Genomic DNA, 14,434 nt, shown 5'->3' with positions numbered 1-14,434 from the left:
ATGGCCTGGCCGTGCATCAGCCGCGCCTGCTGCATTGCCCGCTTCTGGAACCAGCTGGACAAAGCCGACATCGCCGTGCCTTTGGTCTTCACCAAGTACTCCGAAGCCACCGACATCCCAGGGACGCAGGTGGTCCTGCAGCAGCAGCCCCACCCGCCCTCGGCCATCGAGAGCCAGCCGGCGGCCCTCGGGGGTGACTTGGACGGGGCCTCCAGGGCGGCCCCCGCAGCGGCTGACCATGCCCCCGGGGCCTCGGGCGGGCCGCCGAAAGCCGGGCAGCCCCAGCCCAAGGAGCCAGTGTCGGCCGACTCGGTGATGCGCCAGGACTACAAGCCGTGGAAGGTGCAGAGGCCGGAGCCAAGCTACAAGCCGCGAAGCGAGTACCAGCCGTCGGAGACCCCCTTCCAGAAGGAGAGCCAGTACCAGAAGGACTTCCGCCCCTGGCCCATCCCCAAGAGAGGGGACCACCCCTGGATCCCGAAGCAGATGCCGATTCCCGCTCTGGAAGCGGATAAGGGGCCGAAAGAGAGATCCGGCAGCCAGGAGAGGAGGAGGAAGGCCCAGGTGGGCCCAGAGGAGGAACCAGGGAGAGAGGAGGTGGCGGCGGCCGGCAAGCCGAGCTGGCCCGAGGATGGAAAGGCGAAGAAGACCAACAAGCGGTTCTATCTGGCAGAGGACGGGGTGCAGGAGCAGCAGCCCCCCGGGACCTCCGGGCCCCCGGAGGGCAGCAAAGGGCGAGCGGCCGTGGATGCGCTCAACTGGCAGATCAAGGAAGAAGTCACGGCACGGGTGAGCACATCCTCCTACAGGTGAGAAGCCAAAACAGGTGGGGCAGCCTGCTTAGTGATGTTCTTGTCCTGGCCTCCTCCAGCCTCCCTGTGAGGTGGGCTTCCCCGAGGCTGGGGAGGGGGCTGGCTGGCTGGCTGAGCTGGGGGCTGCGTGGGCAGCCACCAGCGCCACGCACCTGCCACAATTCCAGGTTCTCCTGCCTGAGGCTCATTGCCGTGGGGAAGGCCAGCTTGCTTGCTCGAGGCCTAGTCCATCCTTGGCCTCTTCCATGAAAAGATTCTCACCAGGTAGGGCTGGGAATTCTCCCCTTCGGCACCTTGGAGGGCCCCTGCAACTCAGAGTAGGTGATTCTGAGCCACAGGGATGGATGGGCAGACTAGAAGGCTGTTGTGTCTCTTTTTCGGAATGGTTGTGCCCTTCCTGTGATTGGAGATCACAAACGGGTGGGCAATGTGGCCGCTCCTGATGGTTTGGAGTGTACCACCCATTAGCTTCAGCCAACCTGGACAATGGCAAGGGGAGTATAGGCCTTGCAGTCCATCTGGGGGCTGCCAAGTTGCCTACCCCAGTCATGGTGGATTGGGCCCCCCTGCTACCAAGCATAGGGTTCTTTTTGTGTTGTCCGCCTCCGGAGCAAACTGCCTGTGCAGAGCTAATGTGGACACCCTAATGGGCATTTGCTTGCCTGACTGGCTGGCATCAAAATGCAGCGTATTTCCTGCGTTCCAAATGGGGAGATTTCTGCTCGGGATTTTGTAATAGAATCTGAAATCTGAGCTTAGGTACAGATTTCCCTTCTAAAACTGAATTGTCACACCCAAATGGAAGTGTGACATTTGCTGCAGCGGTGCTACTGGCTTGTCCAAACTCTGCGCCTTTAGAATTTGAGGGTAAATCTGCGGTGTAGCTGAACCGGGAATTGTAGGGACCCGGGTCCAAAATTTTATGCTGAGCAGGGATGTGCACCTCTGTTCAGCCACCTCAGATGTCCTTGTTCCCACTGAGCTTAGCAGTAACATGGGTTGCTGCTTGTTTTCCAAGCAACAAGTCTTTCTCCTCGTGGTAACAACAGACATGATCTTGGATGGGCCACCAGGACTCATTGGCTTCACAAAAGCATTTCTCAAGAAATGGAAGCCCCCAGAAGTGGTTTGATCTCTGTCAACACTGTGGCCTGCAATTTTGAATTTTCAGTGGGGTGTGGCTATGGGGAGCTTAAAAGTGCTGGTGCTGGTTTCATCTCAGTGGGAAGATTATTGTGCGTGATTGTCCTGAGCTGCAGAGCATGTGTCCCTTCCAGGAAGGCCTTGAGAAGCTGATGCCAAATGGATGTGCAGCTAGTGTGGTGCTGACCGTGTGGACTGTGATTCAGGAGATCCGGGTTCTAGTTCATGCTCCCTGGGTGACTTTGGGGCAAGCATTGATGCTCGGCCGAACCTACCCTGCAGGGTTGTTGCTGAGGATAAAATGGGGAGGAGGAGCACTCTGGCCTCAGCAAGAAGAGATCTTGACCTTCCTCAAAGGCTGTCACAGAGAGGAAGGTCAAGATCCCTTCCTGCTGATGCCGGAGTGCAGGACATGGAATAATCAGTTCAAGTTGGACAACCCAGATTCAGGCTGGACATCAGGAGAAGCTTCCTCCCTGCCAGAGCAAGACGGCAGTGGGACCTGCTGCCTGGAGAGGTGGGGGGCTCTCCCACACTGGGGGCATTCAAGGCGAAACTGCCAGCCATCTGAGTGGGATGGTGTGACTTGGTGTCCTGCACCAGCAGGGGGTGGACTAGATGGCCTTCCTGGCCCTTCCAACTCTACTCTTCTAGGATACCGATTCCTTGGAGGAACAAGGGCAGGCTATAAATGCAGGAATAATTAAATGGGGGCGAGGGAGAAAAGACTCAGCTTAATCCATTGAGGGGATGGAGTGTTCAGGGCTGCAGTGCTAAAGGTGCTCACAGACGGGCAGAAGGAAGTGAAGAGTAGACCTTCCATTCTGCCAGCAAAGAGGAGGTCCGCCAGTGGAATGCGAGCCCCCGGGCGTGCCAGAGAAATGCCCTGCCGTTCCCCTGGAGCTGTTCCGCCAGCCATGCAGGCCCTCCTGAGGCACGTCCAGAAGGCTCTGGTGCAGCTCAGGCAGGCTTGGATCCAGGGTGCTGAGAGACGCCTTGTTCTTCAGCATGCCTCCAAACCTTAACCCCAACCCAGGAGCTGGTTGGTGGATTCCTGTAGGAATTCCCCCTGCAAGGGGGCAACAAAGCCCAGCAGCATCCCCTCCTTTCTGTCTGCAGTGAACCAGCAGAGCTTTGGATGTCGAGGGAGCTGCTGCAGCCAGCCACTGAAAACAGTCAATTAACGCAGTTTTGCGTGTGAATAAACAACAGGTCTGGATGGGGCCCAGTCTTTGCTTTGCTTTGCTTTAAGACAGAGCCACAGTCTGTCATAATCTTGGCTGGCACCCTGATTGGTAGATGCAAATTCTGCATGCGCGGTTGCTTGGGATCCAGTCTCAGGGGAATGGCCCTGCAGGCTGTGGAGATGGGAACTGTAGTCCACCCAGGACTCCCAATCATTTGGCGGGCTACAGGTGGGCGAAGGCTGAGTTGGAGCTTTCTGCATCTGAAGCACAAGGCTTGAACACCAAGCTTCAAGCCCTTTCCTGGATTTCTGAATCACAACAGCCTCTTTCTGTCTTCTGGTCCCTGGCCCAGCATCTTTGGAATGGATGCTGCTCTGTCTACCCACTGTTCCAACACCTGCTGCATTTTTTTCAGCCTGCAGCCCTCTTCTTGGTTCTTGGTTATGCTCCTCTCCAACCTCTATTCTGTCCTGTTTCTGTCTCAGTCCCGCTCTCTCTCTGTCCCAGCCTCCTCAGCCCCAGAGGGTCCCTGTTCTCCATGCTCATCCAAGGATCCCAGTCAGGCTGGGATTTGACTTGAGGATGCGCTCCCAAAGGAGACGCCAGGGAGAGCTGGAAAGGGCCCCCAAAGAGTTTGAATTTCTAAGACTCTGACCTGCAGATTTCTGCAACAGCGTAACATTTCCCAGGCTGCACAGATGCTGAAGGCTTCGTAGGCCATTTTTTAAACTTTCCATAATTTTATGCAAATTTATTCACCAGAAAAGATGGCAAATGAACAAAAATGATGAAAAAGCAACCAAAACTGTGTATTTTTCAGGGATTTGTGTGTTTGAAGGAATTTGTGGGTTTGGAGGAGTCTGCATATTCACAGATGCGAATTTGCGCAAATGCATGCAAATATATTTCTACAAAATTAGTGGACAACAGAGTGTAATATATCAGGCAATCCATGTTATGTAGACAGAATGGATTTTGCAGCTCCTGTACAGCTGTGAAACTGCATGCGTGCTCAGATCTCAGTCCTGCAGCACTGAATACAGCCTAATTCTGAGAAAGTGTCTAGAATGGAGCCTAAGGCTCTTCCTTATGAAATTCCAAATTAGGGAACCGGGAAGTCTCCTCATCAGGGCTTTAAGGCAGTGCATTAAGGTGGCTAAGATGACTTGGAACCTTCATCATTCCGGCTGCAAACTCAGGTGCTGGGTGCTGATGACCACGTGGCCGGACTGGGAGCCTTGGGAAATAAAATCGAGGCATCAGCGTGCTTGGAGGAACCACACACTTTGTGCAAATACAGAACAGGTTTTAGAGAAAGACTCTTTTCTTCTTGGGGCAGCAGCAGTATCCCAGAATCGTCCTGTGAGGACTGAGCATGCTCCGCGAGCATCGATGGTGAGTGTCTTGACGCTTCTTTGGAAGACGGGGCTGCTCACCCTCTCCATGAGAAGGCAGCGAGGGGAGCTTCCCGTTTGTTAGCCTCTTGTGCTGAAGGGCAGCTTGAGGCTAACTTAGGATGCAAAGCTCTGCATGTGTAGGCAGAAAACAGTCCTTCAGCTCCCAGCATGCCCCAGGCAGCCATGCTGCAGCTTTGCCAGCTGGGGAATCTTGGGAGCTGTAGGACCTTTTTCTGGTTAAGCAATGCGTGAGTCATGAAGGGGCAGCGAAGCAGTGGCCAAACTGCAGGACCCACAAGGCTGTCCTGGACATGCCATCCTCTCCTGTCTGACCTTGCAGAGGGTTGTAGCCTAAGCTCAACTTCACATAATAATAGGCAGACTCTTCCTTGGTTGTTCTTGCTGGTCGCAAAGTCATGCCCGACCCTTCATGACCCCATGGACAACACTCCTCCAGGCCTTCCTGTCTGCCACCATCCCCCGGAGTCCACCCAAGCTCACACCAACTGCTTCAGTGACTCCATCCAGCCACCTCATCCTCGGCCGCCCCCTCCTTCTTTTGCCATCAATTGTTCCCAGCATCGGGCTCTTCTCCAGGGAGTCCTTCCTTCTCATGAGGTGGCCAGAGTAAATGAGTGTCATCTTCAGGATCTGGCCTTCTAAAGAGCAGTCAGGCTGATCTCCTCTAGGACTGACCGGTTTGATCACCTTGCGGTCCAAGGGACTTGCAGGAGTTTCCTTGGTTGTAGTTGACCCTAGCTAGCTAGCTGGCTTGCTTGCTTGCTTTAAAATTTAATTTATATCTCTCCCTGCCACTGGCTACTGGGATGCATCCAGATAGGATTTGTGCTCTAATGTCTCTGATGCGCTGATCTTTCTTTCGGCTTTCCGGGTCTCTGTTGTTATCCATTTGCTATATTTGGGCACAACGGAGAGCTGGCAGTCCTCACACGGAGAACTCGATAGGTTTCCTTACCGCCCTTGCGCATCAGCATAATGTCACGCTCTCATGGCTGGGAAGACAATCAGGTCGGCAACTTGAAATAGAATTGTAGAACCAGATGGCATTATCTTTAATTAAATGGGACATTGTAAATGGTTTCTCGGATTGAAGTGTGGCATGAGAGAATTGCAGATCGGTCCTCTTTAACAAGCGTTCCTTCTGCACCGTGAGCTCCTTGGCTGAATATTATGCCAAACAAGTCTCAGACTCTACATAATCCTCAGGGGTCTTGAAACCGTGCAGTGGCATTTTGTAGCTGTTAAAATGACGCTGAGGTTGCTTTCCTGCTTGTCATTCCAGCCAATGGGATCCAGGAGTGAAGGATGGATGGACTGATCCATTTGTTGAGGTCGCCATGGCCGTTCTTTAAAAAAAGGGGGGAAAGGACGCCCCCCCCAAAAAAAAACAACCTTAATGGCTGAATGGAGCAGTGTGTTGATGGTTTTCCTTTTGGCCTATGTTTGACCAGAGACCTATAGGTAGGGGGTGATCTGGAGATGATATTATTATTACATGATTATTATAATAGTCACATGAAGCAAACCAGATTGAAGGCACAGTTGCTCTTCTGTTCAGGCACAGATTTAAAGGGCAGCCTGGAAAGGGAAAACACCAGCAAACGGGGGGGGGGGACTGATGAGTTTGCCAGCAGCCCGATTCCAGCTGCAGCGTTTCATCAGTCGGTCAGTTAGATCAGGGCTGCTGGACCTGAGGCCGGAGGTGCCAGACTAGTCCCCTGGGGGTCCTCCACGGAGCACCCCCCTTGCCTGCCACTGCCATCTCTCCCCCAGCCATCAAGTGGTCAGTGCTTCCTAGCTTTGGGCAGTTTAAAAAAAATCATTTTCATTCTTTTAAAGGCTTGGCATGCCACTCTTGAAGCACCATTACTAGCAAGAAGAGCTTTAAATGAAGTTATCTGGTCTTTTGTCTTCAGCCCCATCTGCTGCTGGAAAATGGCCCCCGGGGGGATTTCTGAAGGAGAACTTGGCCCACCTGCAGCTTGTTGATTTAGATGTTCAGCTTGCTTTTTTTTCTGTTGTTGTGACCTGCCGTCAGGTCATCTCCAACTGACAGTGTCCCCATGAAGGCGCACCCTCCAAAATGAGCCACCTTGAGACCCAGATAGGAGAGATATCAATTAATTAATATAATTATTAATATCTAATTAATATAATGATACCATGCCCTGTCTTTGGCAGTCCTGCTCACCTTTTGTAAACTCAAGTCTGGGGCCTCCTTTATAGAACTCTTTCTCTTACTTATGTATTTATTGAAAGTTTTTCTATGCCATCCCATTACTAAAAGTCTCTGGATGGCTTACAGAGAACAGAAGCCAAAGAACAAAGCAAACCATAACAATAATACACAACACACTGCATCTGATAAATAATGATAAAAACAAGGATAAAACCAATTCATGGTTAAAATATCGGGAAAATAGAAAGGTCTTCGCCTGATGCCAAAAAGAATAAAGCAGCTGACCGGCGTTTAGATCCCCCCTTGCTGTTTGCAAGGAACCCGAAGTGGCTCAAAAGGTTCTCCTGCTCCCCGTTTTATCCTCACCCCCACCCTGTGAAGTAGGTTAGGCTGAGAGGGAGTGACGAACCCAAAATCACCCCAAGAGCTTCATGGCTGAGGGGGGACTTGAACCCGGCTCTCCAGAGTCCTAGTCCGACATTTTAGCCCCTGCTTCATGCTGGCTCCTCCGCTGCCCTCGAGTTTCCTCAGAGGCAACCCTGCAGCCACATGGGCCTTGCTGCTCTGTGGAGCCGCAGCTGTGCCGGGAGAAGGACCCAGGCTCGTTCCAGGATGTCTCTAGAAGAGGAAAGGCCCTTCTTTGCCAGAGACCCCACACCGCCGGAGCAGGGCTAGGAGGACCTGAGGACCAGGCCTGCCCCACCCACCGCGAGGCAGCCGCAGATGCTGAGGTTAAAAAAAATAAGTGTTGCTTTTCTGCCCAGGCTGATTTCCTAGAATTAGCAACATGCGCAGTGGAATGACTAAGTTTATTAAATCTGGTGGTGACTGGAGTTGCAGTGCACCCTTCTCCAGAAGTTGAAGTGCATCCTGGCTGCTTGGGAAGGGGCTTTAGTTATTTATATTGCGATTTATATCCTGCCTTTTTCCTACAAAGGGCTCAAGGCAGCTTACATCATTCCCCTCCTCCATCTTATCCCCACAACAACCCTGTGAGGTAGGTTGGCTGAGAGTCTGTGACTGGCCTAAAGTCACCCAGTTGGCTCCATGGCCGAGCGGGGACTCGAACCTGGATCGCCTGAGTCCCAGTCCCGTGCTCTTAACCACGACACCACACTGGCTTCCAGCAGCAAGCCCAGACTTCCCTGTGTCGTGTGTGCAAAAGACCTCTGTGTCTCACAGGGTTGGGTAAGCCCTGAGTCTCATTCTGACCAGGCAAGATGCTCAGTTAATGTGGCCAGAGTACCCAAGGGAGGCCTGGCCTTTCCCTCCTGCTTATGCCTTTGACTGGCTCTCAGTTCATGCACAGGGGGCAGCATGTGCCCTCTTTTACAGAAGACAGTTCTCTCTTTGAAGGGCTTCCTCTGTTAGTGGAGCTGTTCTGAACAAGTCGTGTTTTGTACCCATCCACCACCAGAAGCCGGACATCCGGCGCACAGCACAGCTGGTGCCCATCCTGCCTGCACATGCACCGTTATGCGCATGTGTGGCCTCTGATGTTCAGCTTCTGAGGGGGTGGTGTCCTCTTTTTGGAGGAGTCATGCATGCCTTCATTTTTGGCAATTGCTATGTGGCCGATCTGCCGACACAGCAGTCCAAATCAGGTCACTGTGTCGGTTCCTTTGTGCAAAATACATCCCGGGTGCCATCAGGAACACAACGCCACGATTGCGTACACGGCTGTTTGTGGCCAAGGGCACACTTCACAGTTGTGCAGCTGCCTTGCTCAGCTTCAGGGTTGAAAGGGAAGGAAAAACCAGGCTCCTCCGCAGAATGCTTTGGTTTCGTGCTAAGATGGAAGCTGTCCGGGTCAGCTCCCCAGCACGCGATAAAACATAAATAAGTCCCACTGGATGTGCCGGGAGTCATCCCTAGGCCAAGCTGGGCAGGGTCTTGGTGGAACATGCTTTTCCTGCATGAGATGCTGGGCTGACTCTCAAAAGCGCAGTCAGCCAGTTGGGACTGCAGAACATGTCTTGGAGAGCTTTCACGAAAGACAAGGTGGCGGCGTTCGCCAGCTATGCCGAGTCCCGGAGGCGGCATACCCGTGGGGCTTAGGTGTTGTCCAGACAGGGCACGCTTCCCCGGACCGGCATCTTTGTGGCTGTGAAGTGCCCCCAGCCAGCCACGCTTGCATTAGGGATCCACAGCCCCCCCCCCGCACCCCTCTTGCTGTGTCCTCTGAACCAGGAGATGAAGCAAGACCGGCGGTCGCTGGAACTCCTGCGGCCACTTGGCAAGATGGCAGAAGGCTTGCCGCTCGTGCAAAGTGGCTGCGAGCGAGTGCTGATGACTGTCCCTCAAAGCGCCCCAGTGGCGCCCCGTGGAGGCCGTCCTCGGGACCCCCGGCCTCCCCCGTGCGCCACAGCTGCAAGCCCCCCTTGGGGCTTGTGGGTCGCAGCTGCCAGGCACGGGCACGCCACCACTTCTGGTGCTGTTGGAGGCTTGGAGTGGCACCACCTGTCGAGCCCTCTCCCATTGGTCAGGGCTCCTCGTGAGGAGGATGCCTCTGCGAGTCCCCGTGGGGGCAGCACGGCCCCAGCCACATCCCCACTCGCTGAAGCCGCTTCTCTTCCTCATGGCAGGCGGGCACAGGTGGGAAAGAGGCTTCAGCCAGCCAGGGGGACCCTTGCCCACCACGGTTGCCTCGCTGTGCTGAGCACAGCAGGGGCTCAGCTGCGTGCTGCTGGGTCTCCTCCAGAGGAGGGTGCCACGCTGAGCCGCGAGTCTGTGGAGAGCAGGAGAAGCTGCAGCGCTTCTGTGGTGTCCCTCCCATACCCGCCGGGGGCCAAAGAGCGGAGGTGACAGACGCTTTGGCGTGATGCGGCTTGCGGTGGGCGGCTTTGCGTGTGCAGAAGGAAGAAGCGCGCCCAGGCGTCCAAGCCGCAAACTCATGCCCACCCAAAATGTCGCGTTGCAGGAAGCACTCGCACTTGACACAACAAAAGGCCTTTGGGATTTCAGGTCTGATGCAAGGCGTCTGCAAGTGGAGCGGTTCCAAGGGGAAGGAGCGAGACTAGCAAGGACTGCTTTCAAAATGAACGCACAGATATAGAAGCCAGTCCTGCTAGTCGGAGTGTGTTTTCTTTCCAAGTCAAGGGGAAATTCTTCTCCACCTTTTCCCAGCCTGGAGGCATCGCAGATGCAACTGGACAGCCATCTGAGAGGGATGGATTAATTTGGAGCCCAGGGTTAGGGTTAGGGTTAGGGTGGCCCCCAAGGCCCTCTGGCCCCTTCCGACTCTGCTATGACTCTGTCACCTCTGGCAGCCTTACTTCCAAAGGAGCAGCGTGAAGATCAGTGTGCCGAGGTTTGCTGCCAAACTCCAAAAAGAGGGGGAGAATCTAATGCTCCTTTAGAAGACGTATTTAATTTTTCAAAACGCCCCTGATCCCTTTGAAACTTTGCAGTGCCCTTTCAAAGCAACTGTTTCAAGGGAGTCCCAGTTTGTTCCATCTTTATCTAGATGCATTTTCTAAAGTGGTCTCCTACAACTTAAAGAGTACTGATTTATTTAAAAGGAGGGTATAAATGCTCTACATGCAGTTTTAACGAAGGATGGATGTTAGTTTATATTTAATTACAGTGCGATCCTTTGAGAGCTGCAAGCTGATATGTTTTCTAAGTTCGAAGTTGAATAGTCCAGGACGATGCTGCATATCCAGGAATTCCTAATCTCCGAATAAAATAAAAGCTATTCTGCCATGGAACCGACTGGGTGACTTTGAGCTGGTCCCAGACGCTCAGCCTAATGTACCTCACAGGGTTGTTGTGGAGGAAAGATTAAGGGCAGCACGAGGAGGAGGATGCAAGCTGTTTTGGGTTTGCTGTAAGAAAGAAGCGGGAGGGAAATCGAATAAATAAAAGAATGAACAGCTCTGGTGTGCCTGAAATACCCAGGCATGGAGGAGGGCTCTCTAGGATGGCCCGCTCTGGCAATTCCCCCTCCCAGCTGGTGGGGCGGGGGCAGCCTGTCGGAGGGGGTGGATCGCTCAGTCCTTCCCATTCGGAGATGTGGCACGAGAAGTGCCTTGCAAGGAGGGTGCCCGTTGTGTCTCTGCGCCAGTTCCTGCTGAAGAGGGATTCCCAGTTCAGTGACTCACACAGAAACTTGGGACTGGAGCTCCTCCGGGGGTGCATAAAAGTACATCATTTGGGGCCAGTGGGTTCATTGGAAGCTGGGAGAAGGTTGGGGCGCTCTCACAAAATGGCTGCCATGGCTGTGCGGCTTGCCTGTTCTCTAAATGGCTACTGCGGGGAGCAAAGGCCTGGGCATTCCCAGAGGCAAACTGGGACTCATCTGGGAAGATGGGAAAGAAAATGAAAAGCTGGCCAAGAACTAAAGGGAAAGGCAGAGATGGTGCCCCTGACTCCTCTTCTGAGCCCAAAGAAAGGGGCCATTCAAGGCATCCCAGTTAAGGAATTAATTTTGATTAAATAAAAATAAAATAAAATTTATTAAAATCCAGGAGGAGCGGGGAGCCTGGTGGGCTCCGAAAGAGGGTGCCATGGCGCAGGCCTCCAGCTTGGGATGTAAAAATCTAGTGCTCCGATTTTCATTTGGAAAGACGTCCCCTTCAGCACCCGAGAATCCAAGGCGGCCAGTTCTGCAAGGCGATTCAGCGAAAAAGATTGCGGGGACTGCCCAAACCGCCCATGATGTGCATTCTTCACATTTTGCTGATTAAGGAACGGGCTTACGGATTCTGGGGCTGCACCGTGTGGTTTATGGATTTGGAGTCTGCCCTTTGGGGGTTCTCTTTTCCAGACCCCAGCATCTTGAGGAACCACGTCTAGTTCACTTTCCCTTAATACTAGCATTTTCTGGCTGGTCTCCAGGTCAGCTCCTGAGCATTTTGTTCCTCTCCCCATAACCTGGAAAGCGCGTTTCGTCCAACATCCATGTTGCCCCTGGAGGAGCTTCCCGACTGGAGCAATTATACCCCGTATTAAAGGTCGGAGCTCTGCTAAATCCTTGACAAGGCCTTCCCCCTGTTTGTTTGTTTGTTTACAACATTTCTCTCCCGTCCTTTGCATAGCCTGTTCCCACTCTGCCACTTCCAGCCTTGGTGCATCTCAGCCCGGGCGCATCTGTTACTTCTATAGATGTTTTAATTCGTTGTGTGTTAATCGGTTTTTAACGCGCTTTATTTTGTTTTAATGCATTTATGTACCGTCAGCCACCTAGGACGGCCTCAGCAGTTACAGGCGGCCTATAAATACCTGGATAAATCAACCACCCACCAGCCGCCCTCCCACCCGCCAAACAATCCGTGGCCCCAAAATGGGGTGGAGACATGTGGAAGGAGGTGGCCTTCCGGGCAACCCCGCGGCCAGACCTCGGTTGCCGAGCGCTCCTCGCTTTCCTGCTGCACAGCAAGACGCTGAGGCGCTACCTGTTCCTGCAGCCCCCTGCCTTTCCTTCCGCAGCGTCTCCCTCCGTCCGGCCGTCTTCTTGGAGGTTCTGCACTGACCTTGAGCCACCCGCTTCCCCGCCCCCGGTTTCCCCACTAAGGCCGCTTTCCAGACCCTTGACCCCGAGCTTCATGCGCATGGGCTTCCGGAACGGCTGCTCCTGCTTCCAGGCATGGGCTCCGGGGCACTGAATCTGGGGGGCACAGAAGGCAGCTGGCCAGGGGCCCAAGACCTGGCCCCTGCTTCCTCCCCCTGCACAAGGCACACAAGCCAGGGAGCAAGCGTGCTCGTGGGCCAGGCATGCGCAGCCGCGTCGCCCATGGCTCTTCCAGGGAGCAAGTCCCATTGTCGGAGAGAAGGAGCTCTTGGCAGAAGGAAGGCTGAAAAGGGGGGTTTCCTTGCGCATCGTCTGGCTGCCCTCTGGAACTTGGATACAGAGGTTCCTCGGGCTGATGGCATGTTTGGCTATGGAAAGAGACTAGAGGGTTCGGGGAACCATGTGGCACCTTTGTGGGCTACTGACGGGTGGCTGAGAGTTGCTCCTCTGCTCTCAGGACTGGGGTCCCAAGCGGCAAATCCTGATGAGTGAGGAGTGCTGGGTGCTGCCAGGTAGGCCTCTGGGTCTGTCCCCGGCTCCTCCAGGAAGAGTCCTTGGGTAGCGGAAGGTGAGCAAAGCTCTATCTGCGTAACCCACCCAGTTGGAGCAGTGTGGCCACTGGCGCAGGCTAAAAATCTAATCAATTAAGTAATTTTATAATAAATAAACCCTTGCAGAGCCTCTCCCAGTTGGAGCAGTCCAACCTTCCTCAACTTGGTGCCCTCTAGAAGGCCTGAACAGTATCGTATTGCTCATGCAATGGGGCGGCATATAAGTTGCTTAAATAAATAAATAATAGAGCTGAAATGGGCCAGTTCCCAATGGATGCTGGTGGTGCAGCTTCCAAGGTCTGCGGCTGCTTGTCCTACATGTGGATAAGGAGAAAAAAACTTTGGTGGGAAAGAGCTGCTTGCTCTCACCTTCACACGGCCTCCTAACATCCGTGTTTGCACAGTGGTCGGAAGTACAAGAGCTTTCTCCTTTCCATGCAGAAACGTGCAAGGTCTTGCACTTGGGGCACAGGAATGGGTGTCATAAGTGCAGGTTCGGGGACAAGTGGCTGGAGAGCAGCACTTGTGAAAGGGACCTCGGGGTGCTGGTTGACTGCAGGCTGAACATGAGCCAGCCGTGTGATGCGGTGGCCAAGAGGGCGAACGCCACCCTTGGTTGCATAGCCAGGAGTGTGGCTTCCAGATCGAGAGAGGGATTACTGCCATTCTACACGACTCTGGTGCGCCCGCAACTGGAGTATTGTGTTCAGTTTTGGGCCCCTCATTACAGGACGGATATAGCCAGGTTGGAGTCAGAGCAGCGAAGGGCCACAAGGTTGGTGGCCGGATTGCAGGGGATGCCGTATGAGGCGAGACTGAGGGAACTGGGCCTCTTCAGCCTGGAGAAGAGGAGACTCAGAGGGGATCTGTTGGCGACATACAGGTACGTGAGGGGGTGTCACACGGAGGTGGGCAGAGGCCTGTTCTCCCCTGCAGAGGAAGGCAGGCCGCGCTCCAGCAGAGCCAAGCTCAGGGAACCCAGGTTCCATTTGGACGCCAGGAAGCATTTCCTGACAGTCAGGACCCCGAGGGTGTGGAATGGGCTTCCACGGGAGGTCATTGAGGCCCCATCGGTGCGGGTGTTCAAGAACAGGCTGGACATGCACATGGTGGGCATGCCATGAGCGGAGCCGTCTGGAGCCTGGGGTCAGGCTAGATGACCCAGGAGCCCCCTTTTGACTCGCTCTGTTTCTCTGTTTGAACGATGAGAAGAGGCCTCGGAGTCTGGTCAGGCAGAGATCTACCTACTGCAACCTTCTGTACGCAGAGCCCGGTTGTCTTTCCCACCTTAACATTCAGCGTTCTGTGGGTATTGCGCATGCTCAGGTCTTATAGGGTTGGTTTATGAGTTACCAGGGAATTTTGTATTTTGGGACCTCCCTCCTGTTTCTTACCGGTGTCATGTTGGCTCGCTCTCTGTTGGCATTTGCCTCCGGTGCCCACTTCTAGAGGAAGTGATCATTCAGCAGCTATTCACAGAAAAAGTTACTGCTTGATCTGGCTCTGTTATCACTCTTTGAATGAATGGATGAATGAGTGAATGAATGAGTGAATGAATGAATGAATGAATCCACCAGCACCGTGAGCTCTCGGCCCAGTGGAGGAAGCATTAATAATAGTCTTGGTGTGATC

General features: G+C 53.8%; 1 protein-coding gene across 1 annotated transcript in view; it reads left to right on the top strand.

The window, feature by feature from the left end:
* The window catches only part of MAP6 (microtubule associated protein 6), a 49,586-nt gene continuing 35,152 nt past the window's right edge, over positions 1–14,434 (top strand). The window contains exon 1 of the mRNA XM_044450222.1: positions 1–809. Within this exon, the coding sequence (XP_044306157.1) occupies positions 1–809 (809 nt within the window). The remainder of the gene's footprint in view (positions 810–14,434) is intronic.

This window comes from Varanus komodoensis, unplaced genomic scaffold (genome assembly GCF_004798865.1).
Source record: "Varanus komodoensis strain SLA01 unplaced genomic scaffold, ASM479886v1 scaffold63, whole genome shotgun sequence".
NCBI classification, from domain to species: domain Eukaryota; kingdom Metazoa; phylum Chordata; class Lepidosauria; order Squamata; family Varanidae; genus Varanus; species Varanus komodoensis.
Note: the sequence above shows the minus strand (reverse complement) of the source record. Positions and strands in the feature narration are given on the sequence as shown.